The sequence below is a fragment of the Peromyscus eremicus genome, chromosome 19, assembly GCF_949786415.1.
Source record: "Peromyscus eremicus chromosome 19, PerEre_H2_v1, whole genome shotgun sequence".
Classification (NCBI taxonomy): domain Eukaryota; kingdom Metazoa; phylum Chordata; class Mammalia; order Rodentia; family Cricetidae; genus Peromyscus; species Peromyscus eremicus.
In genome coordinates this window covers 23,917,735-23,933,432 of record NC_081435.1, presented here as the reverse complement: position 1 = coordinate 23,933,432, position 15,698 = coordinate 23,917,735, and the positions used below count along the sequence as shown (strand labels likewise).

General features: G+C 48.6%; 1 protein-coding gene across 1 annotated transcript; it reads right to left on the bottom strand.

Annotated features, from left to right (window-relative positions):
- Positions 1-11,880: 11,880 nt before the first annotated feature.
- Egr1 (early growth response 1) lies at positions 11,881-15,129 on the bottom strand. Its single transcript, XM_059246231.1, has 2 exons — positions 14,577-15,129; positions 11,881-13,898 (listed from the first exon to the last, which is right to left on the bottom strand). The coding sequence occupies exons 1-2, from the start codon at positions 14,878-14,880 to the stop codon at positions 12,592-12,594; spliced, it is 1,611 nt and encodes a 536-aa protein (XP_059102214.1). The 5' UTR covers positions 14,881-15,129; the 3' UTR covers positions 11,881-12,591.
- Between the last annotated feature and the right edge of the window lie 569 nt (positions 15,130-15,698).

The following is a 15,698-nucleotide window of genomic DNA, read 5'->3' as shown; positions in this document are numbered from 1 at the left end:
GTTTCCTCGGGGAAGCGCTGGCCCCAATTCGTTCTTCCTCTGTCCATGCATGAGATTTAAGATGTCAAAGGCTTTTTACTTATTTTAGCATACACAGAAAGGGTAGGATGCTGTCTTAGCAACTGTTCTATTTCGGTGAAGAGACACCACGATCAAGACAACTTATACGAGGAAGCATTTGATAAGGGGCTTGCTTACAGTTTCAGAGGTTATTATTACTGCCACACCAGGAAGCATGGCAGCAGGCAGGCATGGCGCAAGAGCCGTAGTGAGAGCTTACATCTGACCTGAGAGCATGTGGCAAAAGAGCATGAGGCTGGGCCTGTCATGAGCATTTGAAACCTCAAAGCCCACCCCCAGTGACACACCTCCTCCAACAAGGCCACACCCCCTAATCCTTCCTAAACAGTTCACCAACTGGCAACCAAGCATTCAAATATATGAACCTATGGGGGCCATTCTCATTCAAACCACCACAGATGCGTTTACATTTTTCACAAGGAGTATCTAATATTTATGCACACGATTGGTGTGTGTATGGGTCACTATGCACTGTGTCACCGTGGTGTAGCTGAGGCTAGCCCAGAGCTCTCTCTTTCAGTCCTCCCACCTAGGTTTTTCAAGTGCTACGCTGAGGTTATAGGCATGTGCTACCGAGCCCAGCCCTATTATATTTTATAAGGAAAAAATGTAACGTCTTGTTCTGGTTTTTTTTCGGCAGTCTCACCCTGTATTTGGAATTGGGGTTGACTGGAACAAACTGGATTGATTTGGAACTCATGATAGAGCCCCAAATGCCCTTGAATTTGAGGTGATTCTCTTGCTTCAGTCTCCTGAGTGCTGGCGTGTAGCTAGAGTTTTCCTGCCTGGCCCACAATCAGGACAAATCTCTATCACCTGCCAGTCCCACAGCCTCAGACCCGACCAAGTAAACACAGAGACTTATATTGGTTACAAACTGTATGGCCATGGCAGGCTTCTTGCTAACTGTTCTTACAGCTTAAATTAATCCATTTCCATTAATCTATACCTTGCCACATGGCTCGTGGCTTACCGGCATCTTCACAAGCTATTTCTCATCATGGCGGCTGGCAGTGTCTCTCTGACTCAGCCTTCCACTTCCCAGCTTTATTCTCCTCCTTGCCCCGCCTACACTTCCTGCCTAGCCAATGGCCAATCAGTGTTTTATTTATCGACTAATTAGCAACACATTTGCCATACAGAACTTCCCACAGCACTGGCATTACAGTGGGAGACACCATCCCCAGCTGATATCACCTTTCCAAAGAAGAAAAATTATTTGACCCATTAAGCAAATGGAGAAACTGAAGCCCATGGGTGAATGTTAAAAGATTTTGCTCTAGAAGGTTGATGGTGGGGCCCAAGGAAATAAAAAAGGTGTTTTTGAGCAGAACTATGATAGACCTAAGAAGAAAGTTCTAGAACCTTCACTATTTCATTAGCATAAAGTAAAATGTGACTCTGAAGAGAGTAAGAGGTGGGTCTGAGGAGACACCTTCAGAAACCATCTCAAACCTGAGGTGATAAGACTTCCTAGGTGTGTCCATGGGACTAGAAGTAGCCACTATTACTAATTTTTTTTAATTTAATGTTGGTGTTTGTGTACAGGCCACAGTGTGCATGTAGAGATCAGACTGATTGATTTATGTTATTTTATGTGCATGAGTGTTTGTTCCGTATGTTTGATTGTTTGATCGTTCACGACATGTGTACCTGGTGTCCATAGAGACCAAAAGGGAGTATCTAGTGCCCAGAATGGGAGTTACAGTCACTTGTGATCTACCCTGAGTCCTCTGCCAGGGCAGCCTGTGCTCTGAACAGCTGAGCATCCGTCCTGCCTGGATAGAGACCTTTAGTTACATATACCATCCCTGAATGAGGCAGAAATGTAACAACCAGCAAGTGAGTGGGGATAGTATTCTAGAAAACTCACTGAGGGACAAAGTATAGAAGTGGCCTCTTGAGACCAGGCTCCCGGGCCAACTTCCTATATCATTGTGATGGTTTGAATGGCAACTGCCCCATAGGCTGGTTCATATTTGAATGTTGGGTTGGAAGCTGGTGGAACTGTGCAACTGTTTGGGAAGGATTAGTAGGTGTGGCCCCGTTGGAGGAGGCGTGTCACTGGGATGGGCTTTCAAAAGCCCATCAGTGTAAGCTCCTGCACCATGCCTGACTACCTGCTGCCAAGCTCCACACAATAATGATCATGGATTCTAACCCTCTGAATCTGTAAACCCCAAATAAATACTTTCTTTTATAAGCTGCCTTGGCCATGGTATCTTGTCACAACAACAGAACAGTAAGATAACCATCTAATCCTTAGTCTCTTCTTTTGTAAACACAGGAATGTCTCATGGATCTCTGGCCCACTCTCTGCTGTATACTTTTCCTCCGTGAACAGCATTCCCAGGGACTTATGCATACTTGCTGAGATGACTAGATAATAACCATATACCTCGCTTAGCCCAGACATCTCATTCCCAGAAAGATATAAACCAATGGGATTAAGTGTGTAATACAGCAATAAAAGTAATAAAGTGGGGCTGGGTGGTAGTGGCATATGACTTTAATCCCATCCTTGGGAGGTGGAGGCAGACAGATCTCTGAGTTCGAGGCCAGCCTGGTCTACAGAGCAAGTTCCAGGACAGCCAGGGTTACACAGAGAGAAATCCTGACTCAAAAAAACCCAAATCAACCAAATAAACAAAAAGCCATATAGAAAACTACTATTTCTGTAGATGCTTTCTAAGTGTGCGTAAGGAATTTAAGAGTCCCCACATTATGGGGGAGACAATGCCCCAACTAAACATTTATGCCAGCAAATAAAATCTCCAGTGTCAAGAATGGGTTATATCTTGTTGAGTTGCTGGTCAAAGAAGTCCCATGGCCTGACTCCCACAAACAACATACACGATTGCTAAGTCTACTGGTTACTCTTCATAACCTGTTGATAAGGCCCTATGGCTGAAGACACCACTTACTTATGTCATCAAACATGGAAAAATCAAAGGGGTGCTGCTGTGGGATGGTCTGTATGTCAAGTGTGTTGCTGATTGGTCAGTAAATAAATCACTGATTGGCCATTGGCTAGGCAGGAAGTATAGGCGGGACAAGGAAAAGAATTCTGGGAAGTGGAAGGCTGAGAGAGAGACACTGCCAGCTGCCATCAGGACAAGGAAGATGTAAAGTACCGGTAAGCCACAAGCCACGTGGCAAAGTAAAGATTAATAGAAATGGGCTAAATATAAGCGTAAGAGCTAGACAATAACAGGCCTGAGCTAATGGCCAAGCAGTTTAAATAATGTAAGAGTCTGTGTGTTTATTTTATAAGTGGGCTCTGAGACTGGCGGGACTTGGTGGTGGGAGCTGGAGAGAAATTCTCCAGCAACAAATGGCGTCCAACGTGGTGGCAAGAGTTTCCACCTAAAACCTGAGTAAAAAGATTCTAAAACGGAGCTGAAAACAGTTCCTAGTTGTCTCTATCAAGTTAGCGGCAGCCTGCGTGTTTGAGCTACTGCTGGCGGGTTCCTAGCGTGCGTGCTCGACCTGCCGCTGTATGGCAGGAATGAGGCCTCTGCAAGTAGCACATTAAACTGTGTGGTGAATTTAGCCTTTGCTAGTACAAAACAAAAAAAGAGGTTTCTGGGCTACACGCTACTTTGGTAAAAGTGTAGACCCACTATTTCTGAGAGTTATGGCTCCCAGAGCTGGCGGAAAGCGGACCGCCGCCATGTTGGGAAGCTGAAGTGGGCGGAGCCAGCAGCCACTGCGCTGTTTCAGGCTTAGCAGGCTGCAGTTTAAAAGTAATAGGCTCAAGCTAATATAAAAAAATAAGCCACGTAAAGATGACTACCACACAGAGAATCTGGATTATGTTCTCTTTGATATTCGTAACTGCAGAAAAACATTTGATTGTAAAAGCTGTTGAGTTATGCCAAAATGTATATTTTAAAGGTACCTTGACTTCAAAATTTGGATATAAGGATATGTTGCTTTGGAAAAGAGTCTCTGCTCTTGTTTCCACAGAAAGCCAGAGACTACGGATTTGTTCCAGATTAAGATACATCAGGTTTGACCAGCCAAGACCCCCTGAAAGGTCTCCAATGACACCATGGCCCAGATGATTCAACATCCAGAATGGTTTCAAGTCAACTGGCTCAGATATACAGCCTCACGGACTACTCCATGATCCTAAAATTTTCTTTCTGTCTCCAGAAGATACAGCGCCCCCCTCCAGCAGGAAGTAGTAAGAGAAGCTACGCCCAAATTCCCAAATATACCAAGCTGGCTTTAGAGATGGAATTGGCTCACTCCCCCTCTAAACCCAGACATATTGCTCAAAAAAAAAAAAAAATGGTTAAGAGATTCTTGTGTCCCAAATCAGAAGAGCCCTCTGGTGTGGGACAGAGAAAAAACAATATTTTTATTTAAATCAGGTTGATTATAAATACAATCTCTTTCAAAAACAAAAAGGGGGATAGTTTAGATATGATAGGATGAAAGGGTAGATTAATGAACCTACTTTTAAAGAGTAACAACTTTTTTAAAATGTTTTACATTGCTATAGATTTTAGTTTATTGATACAAATTTAAACTTAATTTTGTTATACTGTATATATATTTCTATTCTTGTTTGAGGTATTATGTTTATGTAACTCATTTAAAATTATAATGGATAATTAAAAAATAGATTAATAATTAGTCATCTATGATAATATTTGTAGCCATGTTAGTTAAGTCTTCTAGGTATATATAGTTATATTTCAGATAGATAGGTAGTCTTCAAACACTTCAAAGACCTACAGAATATGGCATTTAAAATGTTTTAAAAATTTAGACTTTCTGGACAGTGAGACATGTCTGCTCCTGACAGCACCGATTTACTTCAGAGAGGAAGATGGGCATCGAAGACACTCCATACGGAGTTTATCTTCACCTTGACAAAAATAGCCATTTGGGCAAGAAACTGTTCTTGCCTGGACTGCTTGATCAACTGGACATGCAGGACCCATAGAAAGGTGACCACTGAACTTTGCTTGACAAAATGGCCCTTCAGGTTCCTGCTTTGCAGAGAAAACTGCCAGACATTCTACAGGACACAGAGAAAAGTGAATAAGAGACTCTAGGCCTGTGGGCTGAAGACAGATGCCCCAACTTTACAAGAGAACTTTGAATGACTGTCCAGGCTGCCAGCTGTCTCTGTCTACCCTACAAGACTCCTAAAAGTTGCTTATATCCTTCTCCATTTCTCAGGTAGTAGTATATCCTTCTGAGGTCTTTGATGTGGTTAAAGACTAGATACTTACAATTTTCCTTAGTTATAATAAAAGATAAGTTAGATATAAAACCTTAAACTTACAAATATAAGATAGATAGGATCTCTTCTTTAATATTGTAACTGTAATTCTTGCTTGATAATTGTTTTGTTATATGTAATTTTACTATGTTAAAGTTAAAACCTTCCTTTTTAAGAAAAGAAAAGGGGAAGTGCTGTGGGATGGTCTGTATGTCAAGTGTGTTGCTGATTGGTCAGTAAATAAATCACTGATTGGCCATTGGCTAGGCAGGAAGTATAGGCGGGACAAGGAAAAGAATTCTGGGAAGTGGAAGGCTGAGAGAGAGACACTGCCAGCTGCCATCAGGACAAGGAAGATGTAAAGTACCGGTAAGCCACAAGCCACGTGGCAAAGTAAAGATTAATAGAAATGGGCTAAATATAAGCGTAAGAGCTAGACAATAACAGGCCTGAGCTAATGGCCAAGCAGTTTAAATAATGTAAGAGTCTGTGTGTTTATTTTATAAGTGGGCTCTGAGACTGGCGGGACTTGGTGGTGGGAGCTGGAGAGAAATTCTCCAGCAACAGGGTGCCTAACTAGAAGCTTCACCCCTACTAACTACAAACGTTATGAGCATAAACAACCACTTGATTGGATCTGCAGCCCACTGTGTGAGATGGAACCCTTCCTCACCTGGCACTGTATAGGTCATGGGCCTGGGGAAAACTTATTGCTTTTTTTCTGCTAAAGGAACATAGCAATAAAATGACTCCTAATGACATTCTGCTAAACCCATAGATCAGCACAGCACTCAGCTCTCATCAGAGAAGCTTCTTCTTGCAGTGGATGGTAATTAACATCGAGACCACAACTGAACAATGTGCAGAGATGGGGATGTCAAGCCCCTCCTCTCAGGGCTCAGGGATCTCTGAAGGAGAGGAGGCAGAAAGATTGTAAGAGCCAGAGGTGCTGGAGGACTCCAAGGAGACAGCATCTTCCAGACACAACAGGGACCACACAAACTTCCAGAGACTGGTGTACACACAAGTCCCACACAGGTTCAACACCCAGCACTGAGAATGGGTAGTGGACACAAAGTTCCATCCCTAACCAAAACGCTATTTGCAGTTGATAGCTGTTAGGAAAGGAAAAATCAATATTTTCCAATGGAGTGTCACTGTGTTTATCAACCACACTCCAGGGCAGGGCCCATGGCTGTTTTTTGTTTGTTTGTCTGTGTGTGTGTGTGTGTGTGTGTGTGTGTGTGTGTGTGTGTGTGTGTTGGAGCATTTTTTTGGGTATTTGGATTTTTTTTTAAGTTTGTGTATTTGGTTTTCATATTTTGTTGTTTTTGTTTTTCCTGGTTTTCTGTTTGAGGAGATGTTAGAGAGAGAGAGAAAAAATGAATTTTGGTGGGAAGGGAGATGAGAATGATCTGTGAGAAGCTGGGGAGGAAGAGAAAGAAAATGATCAAAATATATTGTATGAACATTTTAATAAAACAGTAAAAATACGCATTATATATATATAATTTACTATATATCAGTTATACTTCAATAAAGTTGTCATAATGAGTTTGCTTGTTTGTACGTTTGTTTTTTGAGGCAGGGTCTGGCCATGTAGCTTTAGCGGGCCTGGAACTTACTGTGTAGAAGATGCTGGCTTCACACTCACAGAGATCTGCCTGCTGTTCCCTCCTAAGTGCTGGGGTTAAAGGTGGGTACCACCAAGCCTGTCTCAGTAGTTTCTAAGAACTCTGAGGGCAGCCAGAGCTACATATCTCATCCAAACCCAAACAACAACAACATCCAACCTTTAGGACTAGCCAGGTGTGGTGGCTCAACACTCAACACTCAACACTCGGAAAGCTGAGGTAGGAGGACTGTCATGAGTTCATGGCCAGCAAGGTCTACATAGCAAGTTCCAAGCCAGCCAGAGCTACACAGTGAGACCTTGTCTCAAAATCTAAAAAATAAATCGGCACCCGGGCGGTGGTGGCGCACGCCTTTAATCCCAGCACTCGGGAGGCAGAGCCAGGCGGATCTCTGGGGGTTCGAGGTCAGCCTGGTCTACAGAACCAGATCCAGGACAGGCACCAAAACTACACAGAGAAACCCTGTCTCGAAAAACCTAAATAAATAAATAAGAAACGCAAGGCTGCTGAGCTGGTTCAGTGGGTAAAAGAGTTTGCCATGTAAGCCTGATGGCCTGAGTTTGGGTCCCAGAACCCACAGTAAAAGGAGAGAGCCATCCTTCAACACACTAATAAGAAATAAATAAAATGCTTAAAAAAAACTTCGTATAAATTAAAAATAGAATCAAACCTCTTAGTGCTGAGGAGAATGAGTCCAGTAGAGCAGCCCGCAAATGGAAAAAACGAGATAAACTCTTCAGACTGAGCCATCATCTTGACTTAAGACAGGTGATTATCTCAATTAAGCTCAACCAAAAAGCGCTCTCCTAAGCCCCATGACTGGGAAAAGGAGACCTGGGGAGGAAAACAGCCTAAACAGTGGGTCTGAGCACAAACTATTTATGTGTATTAGTGTTTTGTTTCCATGTACGTCTGCACACCACATGTGTGCCTGGCCAAAAGCCTGTGTCTGGTCCCCTGGAACTGGAGTTGTGGATGGTTGTGGTAAGTATGCTGTGTGGATGCTGGGAATCACACCCGGGTCCTCTGCGAGAACACATGCTCTTCACTGCTGAACCATCTCTCCAGTCCTTGAATGCAAAAAAACCTTACCAGCATTTGTTACATGAAACTTTCCTGATGGAGACCTGAACACATGGCTACTCACCCCACACAGGGCACGGGCGTTAGATCAAAGTCACAATCCCACAAAGTTCAGCGTAGTGAGCAAGGAGTTCATTGAAGTTACTAGCAGGAATATAGGTTAGGGGTTACAGGAACATGGGTGGCTCAAAGCTCACCCCAGCACAGCTCAGGCTCCATGAAAGCTGCCTGCCTGCATTCCCTGGACAGCTTGTAGGTAGCTAGCAGGTCAGACTCTCCTCCGGACTCTACCAAAGGGAGGCTCTTCTCCTCAGCCTTTGTTCACACTTCTATAACCTTGGGGGTGGGGTGGGGGGTTTGTGAAGCCTGTGAGCTTCAGCATTCTTAAACTGCAGAGATTTGTTGACTTCCTGAGTCTCAGGACCACCTTCCTCCCTCCAGGAAGGAATGTTTCAATTGGAGGAAATCACCACACCGCCATACCCAAAGGTTTCTGGGTAAAATGTTGAAATTGAATGTTCTTGACATCTGATTCTTTGAGACTTAGTCTCATTTCCCCTAGGACACTGGGGTCTCCATCTGCCCATCTCCCCCCCAACAGTACTAATGTTAGCTTGACGCTAGGAACGTAGTTAGATGGGGATGGGGACCTGGCAGAAAATACCCAGCCTGTGGTCCTCTGAGCAGGCTCCCTTTCTTCTGTGAGTCAGAAGAGGTAGAAGGAAGCTCACAGGAAAACTGAGCATAACAACCAGGCCAAATCCTTTCCTTCGGAGTGGAACTTCTCAAAATGCATGGGACTGAACATTCCTGAAATTCAAGAGAATAAGACCTGTCAAGATCCTAGAGGGAGCTGGTGTGGTGGCGCACGCCTTTAATCCCAGCACTCAGGAGGCAGAGTCAGGCGGATCTCTGTGAGTTTGAGGCCAGCCTGGACTACAGAGTGAGTTCCAGGACAGCCAGGGCTACATAGAGAAACCCTTTCTCAACCCCTTCCCCCCAAAAAAACCAGAACTTAGAGGAAGGCTGGAGGGTTGTGGTTGTTTTCCTTCACATCTAAATTTGTCTCTCTCTCTGCTCCTTTTGCCCTTTTCTTCCGTGCGGTGGTCTTGGTCTTTCCCATATTGCTGAGACCCAGACAATGGCCCCAGGCAGCAATCCATTGTTCAGCATTCTTTCCAAGTCTCAACTTTTACCAAGATCACAGATTTTATCAGCACTGTCCTGAGACTTCGGTTGCAGATGCCCCTCCTAGGAACGGGAGACGAAATCAACTTCTTATTTGGGGTGCTTCTTCTGGGATCAGGTTTTGGTACACGGTATGAAAGAGCTACATCCAGAGACCCTGCCAGCATACCTAGACTGGTCCATAAAACAGGGCAATATTTTTTTTGGGGGGGTGCCTTCTTTCAATCATGCAGAAGAACTTGAGTTTGGAGTGTTTGAATCTAACGAAACCTTGATGCCAAGACCGATAAAAATTGGCCAGCAAGCTTGGCAGAGTTTCTCAGCCAGCCATCTGCCTAGGAATGACCTTGTTATCAAGGCCAATACCAAAAGCCACCCCGGATACAAGACAAGACTCTCGGGGAAACAGGTCTGGTGAGCTCATTCTGGAGCCCTCGAACAGGAGATAGTCCAGTGGAAAGGATTGTCTTTGCTTCTTCCTTCCCACCCAAGTGTACTTCCGATGTACTTTGTTTCTTGGGAACCCGGGGTGAGAAACTCTAAGGAATGTGTAGCAGGCACAGACCTGTGTGAGCCTAGAGTGAGATGGAGAAGGGTAGGCGGGACTAGGAAGAGAGCTGCCAACGCAAATGTCCTATGGGGACTTGGCAGCTTTGCCAGGAGGCTGACAGGGATGTGCCCTTGTCTAGAGAAGGTACCTGGCTCCTCCTGGTCTGAGGAATCTGGAGTCATGGGAAAGGGCAGAGAAAAGTGTTGGCAGGGAAGGACCAGAATGTAAAAGAACTAGGCTAATGCCAAAGGACTGCTGGAATCTCCCAGGACCTAGGAGATGAGGGTTGAGAACCCAAAGGGCCCTCAGAGGAAGCGGAAGGGGTGGAGGTTGAGTTTACCTTAATTCCACTTAGTTCCTGATTATCATGCTGGGTAGAAGGGATACTCTGGTGTCTGGGGTGAGAAGGTGAGTGTGGAGCTAAGGCTTGAGAATTCCAGCACGCCAAACTCACTGTACCATCTGCCCAAAGGTTGTGGGTATCTGATCGGTTCACAGAAGACGTAAGACACATTAGAGTTGGAGGTGGCACATCCACATTCCCATAACCACGCTCTGCACTAATGGCCGCGGTCTTCCCTGCCTCAGGAACACGGAGGCATTGAGGTCCACCCCTCCTTAGGCTTCCCGGTTTAACTTTCCCACTTTCCCGAAGTCCCCGGCTGGATGGGGTGACGGCCTTTGTGCCTCCAGAGAGAGCCGCATGCCTGCCTTATTGTGTAACAAACCTTACTGTTGTAATTTTTTGGCTCCCATCTCCATCTCCCCAACCATCTGCATTCCTGGAACAGGAACTGTTCTTGTCTGTCTGTCATGGCCAAGCCAAAGGCTCTCACTGAGTAGACAGGTGCTCACATACCCACAAGGCTCACTCCAGCAGTGAGTGTCCCTTAGGCACCAGGGTCAAGAGAACCTAGTACTGTGGACCTCCTATCCAATGGGAACACACTTTGCCACCTCCTACCCACCCTGCCCTGTCTCCTAGGAAGCTGCCAAGAATGGCCTTTCCAACTGGCAAAGGGATGCGCTTTCCTTCCTGGAAGGTTTTGGCTGGAGAACTGGCCCTTGCTTCTAAGTTGCTAGGGCCACGCAAGGATGGAGAGGTTGAGTCAGCCCTGACCTCGTAGCTGTTTCCCAAAGCCTGTGTCCTCCACCTCTTATCTCCCCTAAGAACATCTGGCAGGGACCAGATTTCTCCAATTCTGGGTAGAGATGAGGGGTAGGATTGGCTAATGCCTCTGGCCACATGGTCCACTACACTGATGCCCAGACCTGATATGAAGAGGAGTGCCTGCTTTTTTTTTTTTGAGACAGGGTTTCTTTGGCTGTCCTGGAATTCACTTTGTAGACCAGGCTGGCCTCAAACTCACAGAGACCTGCCTGCCTCTGGAGTGCTGGGGTTAAAGGCCTGCACCATCACAGCTGCCTAGGAGTACCTGCTTAATTGTGCATGGTCAGTCCCCGGCACCAACACAGATACACAAGCCTGCACACACATCTCTAAAGCCCCCGTCTGAAGAAAACCTCAACTCCTTTTTCAGGCAGGGATGACTCCTGCACAGCCCTCCCCCTAGGCCAGAAAACACATAACCAGTTACAGCTTCTTTATTTTCCTTTTAATTTTTCTGAAGGATATACACCACATATCCCATGGGCAATAAAGCGCATTCAATGTGTTTATAAGCCAAACAAGTCACTTTGTTTAAGCAAACACGAGTACAAAGTAAAATAAAACCACAAAATGATGAACTTCATGTTCATAACATACAAAAATCGCCGCCTACTCAGTAGGTAACTACAACATTCCAACTCCTGAATAGATGTAGAAATTTACATTTTCAGTTAAAAAAATAGACTTTTGAGAGTTCAGATTTTGTTTTAAATTTTTTCTTCTTACATTCTGGAGAACCAGAGCTCAGCTCGGCCCTCTCCCTCGTTTTTCTCTCAAAGCCTCCCCGCACACATCACTCCTCCCTGCTTAAGGCTAGAGGCGAGCATGTCCTTCACAATTGCACATGTCAAGCCATCGGCAAGGCGTGTCACACAAAAGGCACCAAGACGTGAAACTTTTTAAACCAAAGGGACCGGCAAATTAAAAAAAAAAAGAAAAGAAAAAAACCAAAACAAAACCCAAACAAACCATACTTTACCACATGTGAGAGTACAGTCGAGCAGTATTTACAAAAAGGCTAACGGAACACTCTGACACATGCTCTGGTTAATACCTAGGACTGCTGCTTCAAGAGATGCTCCAAACATATGGTCACAGCAGCGTCATCACAAAAATAGAGGATCACCATTGGTTTGCTTGGCTCTGCTCCCCTCCCCCCCCCAAAGTGAGGACGGAACTCCAAATAATACAATAGAGTATGCAAATTATCTTCACGTCAATACCTCAAGGAAAACAAAATCCATGGCACGGACACTGTACAAAAAGATACAGGGCAGGGTTCTGAGGGCCCCAACCCCATTTTGCCAACTCGATGTCGTAGCACTGAAGGGGAGCAAGGGTCAGGCATACGGTGGAGATGATACTGAAATGGTTTATCCAATACCCATGCAAATCAAGTTCTTTGGATAGAGGTGAAGAACTTGGACATGGCTGTTTCAGGCAGCTGAAGTCAAGGGGAACAGGAACGGGGAAGCAGGGACGGTAAGTGAAAGGGCCGTTGGCCAACAGACCTTCCTTCTCCTCTTCACTTGGTTCTGACCTTGAGGAGCCCTTTCTGATGGCCATCTCCCTCCTGTCCTTTATTGTCTTTCGTGGTTGTTTTTCCCCTCCCTTTTCGCTCGTTCTTTCTTTCTTTTTTCCCCCTTTAGCAAATTTCAATTGTCCTAGGGGAAAAGGTGGCGGCCATGTCCGAAAGCCCAGTTGAAGTGCTGCTGAACGAGTTGGTCACAGCGGCAGAGGGGAAGCTGCTGACCTGGGCAGGGAAAGCAGGAGGGACCGAGGCGTAGGTGGTGGCCACCGAGGGCGAGGGGAAGCCACTGTGTGCCGGGGATGGGTAGGTAGAGGAGCCAGGAGAGGAGTAGGAGGTGGGTACAGGGGATGGAAAGGAGGTGGTGGCCGGGGATGGGTAAGAGGTAGCCACTGGGGACGGGTAGGAAGAGAGGGACGAGGTGGCCGAGGAGGCCACACCAGTTTTGTCTGCTTTCTTGTCCTTCTGTCGTAAGTGGATTTTGGTATGCCTCTTGCGTTCATCACTCCTGGCAAACTTTCTCCCGCAAATGTCACAGGCAAAGGGCTTCTCGCCTGTGTGGGTGCGGATGTGGGTGGTAAGATGGTCACTGCGACTGAAGTTGCGCATGCAGATGCGGCACTGGAAGGGCTTCTGGCCCGTGTGGATGCGGATGTGGCGGGTGAGCTCGTCGGAGCGAGAGAATCGACGATCGCAGGACTCAACTGGGCAGGCGTATGGACGTTCGTGGGGGGGTGTCTTGCTGGGCCGGTTAGGGTACTTGCGCATGCGGCTGGGTTTGATAAGCTGGGACTGGTAGGTGGTATTAAGAGCCTTTAAGTCCTGGGAGCCCGATTGAGTGGCAAAGGCTTTAATAGTGGACAGTGGAGTAAGTGAAGGCTGCTGGGTACGGTTCTCCAGACCCTGGAAGGGTTTCTGGTCTGGGGTGCCCAGGCCCAGGTCTCCCTGTTGCTGTGAAAACAGATAGTCAGGGATCATGGGAACCTGGAAGCCACCCTTGGTGGCAGGGTAGGCAGGAGGTGGGTACTGCAGGGCTGTGCCTGCCGAGCCTGGGAAGGCCTGGCTTTGGGGCTCAGGAAAAATGTCAGTGTTGGGAGTGGGAAAGGTGGGTGCAGCTGAGTAAATGGGGCTGCTGTCGTTGGACGGCACAGCACAGCTCAGGGGTGGGCTCTGGGAGGCAGAGGAAGACGTTGACGCCGCTGGAGAAGGTGCCGAGGACGAAGAGGCCGGAGGATTGCTCATGCTCACGAGGCCACTGACCAGGCTGAAAAGAGGTTCAGGCCACAAAGTGTTGCCGCTGTTGGGTGCAGGCTCCAGGGAGAAGCGGCCCGTGTAGGTGATGGGAGGCAGCCGAGTAGTTTGGCTGGGATAACTCGTCTCCACCATGGCCTTCTCATTATTCAGAGCGATGTCAGAAAAAGACTCTGGGAGGAAAGAGAGCAGAGAGGCCTGGTTACTGGAGAGCAATCACTGGACGATGAGAACCCAAGCGGCCAGGCAAGAGGTCGCCCGGCTACCACCGACTCCCGATGTGGTTAATAATTGATAGCAGCAGATTGCAATGTTCCTGGACCTGCTCCAGTGGCAGAGCCTATTTCAACAGCTGACGCAAACAGAGAATCCCCCCTCTACTGCAGCTAGGAGAGCGCTCCGCAGCGAGGCTGCGCGGGCGAGGGAATCCCGCCAGCACCCTAGTGGCCACAGCTAATGCGCGCCCCCTACCCTGGGCGGCAGGGACATCCCTGTTCACAGATTTGAGCCCTATCCTTGGGGACAAGCGGCAAGCCACGCAGCGCCGCTCGCGCGCGGGGGAGGGGGCAACCCTGCTCATCAAAACAAACCCTCCCCCCCCCTCCAACCACCCACGCAGCTTCAGCTCTCTCCATCCAAAAACAAACGCTCTGCCCTCCGCGCACCGCAAGGATGGGGGGGGGGGGGAGTTGTCCCCAGACATCCCTCTAACACAAGACCTTGGAGCTGTGTGGAATAGAGGGAAACCCCGGTCCCATCCCTAAGGTCTAGGAGCAGGTCCCTGCAGCAAAGGGCTGGACGTTAGGGTAATCACGAAGGGGTATTCACCCTCGGCGCAGACCACCGCTTACCTGTGGTCAGGTGCTCATACGGTTGTTCTCCCGGCTCCCCCTGAGCATTGAAGGCGCTGCTGCCGCTGTTGCTGCCGCCCCCACCACCGCCCCCGCTGCTGTTGCTGCTGCTGCTGCTGCTGTTGCCGCCGCTGCCCTCTGGGGCTCCGGCAGCACCGAGGAACTGGGGAGCCCCGTTGCTCAGCAGCATCATCTCCTCCAGTTTGGGGTAGTTGTCCATGGTGGGTGAGTGAGGGAAGGAGCCGAACGGGTCAGAGATCTGCAGCGGGGCCATCAACTGCATCTCGGCCTTGGCTGCTGCCATCCCGGACGAGCGAGCTGGAGAGAGCTGATGTTGGGCGGTGGGCGCAGCCCGGGGCCGAAGCTACTGAGGGCACACTCGCCGGGGGTTGGCCGGGTCACATGCGGGGCGCAGGGCACACTGCGGGGGAGTGGAGGTGGGCCCCCAGGCTGCCGGTGGCCGCGGCCCGTGGTGGACGCAGGGCTGCAGCGGAGGCTGGGGTAGGGGCCGATCTTGCGGCGGCGGAAGCTGACGGTGGTAGCGGCGAATCGCGGCGGCGGCTCCCCAAGTTCTGCGCGCTGGGATCTCTCGCGACTCCCCGAATCGGCCTCTATTTCAAGGGTCTGGAACGGCACGGCTCCGCCTCCGCCGTGACGTACATGGCCATATATGGGAAGCAGGAAGCCCTAATATGGAAGGACCGGCCGGGAGGACCCGGAGTGACGTGAAGCACCCCCATCCAAGGGCGGTGGGCACCTGCACCCCGAGACCCGCTCCGGCATCTCGAGCACTCAAGCTCTGGGGAAGCCGAGTATTGGAACGGCAGCGGTGGCCGCCGGGGCCGGGCGCCTGGAGTTCCCAGGCTGCCCCCGCCCCAACCCCCCTCGCCCCTCCTCCCAGAGCCGGAAGCGGCAGGGCCATATTGGGCCGCTCCAAATAAGGCGCTGCCCAAATAAGGTCTGTTCCGGCGGGGGATCCTTCCTGCTCCTTATATGGCGTTTCCGGGCCGGCGCTCCCACCCTCCCCCACCTCCTCGGTTCCCAGCCGGGAGCCCGAACGCGCGCAGGAGTCGGGGACGCCCGCGTGGGGAGGGCGCCAGGCGCGTAGAGCTGGGCGCGCGG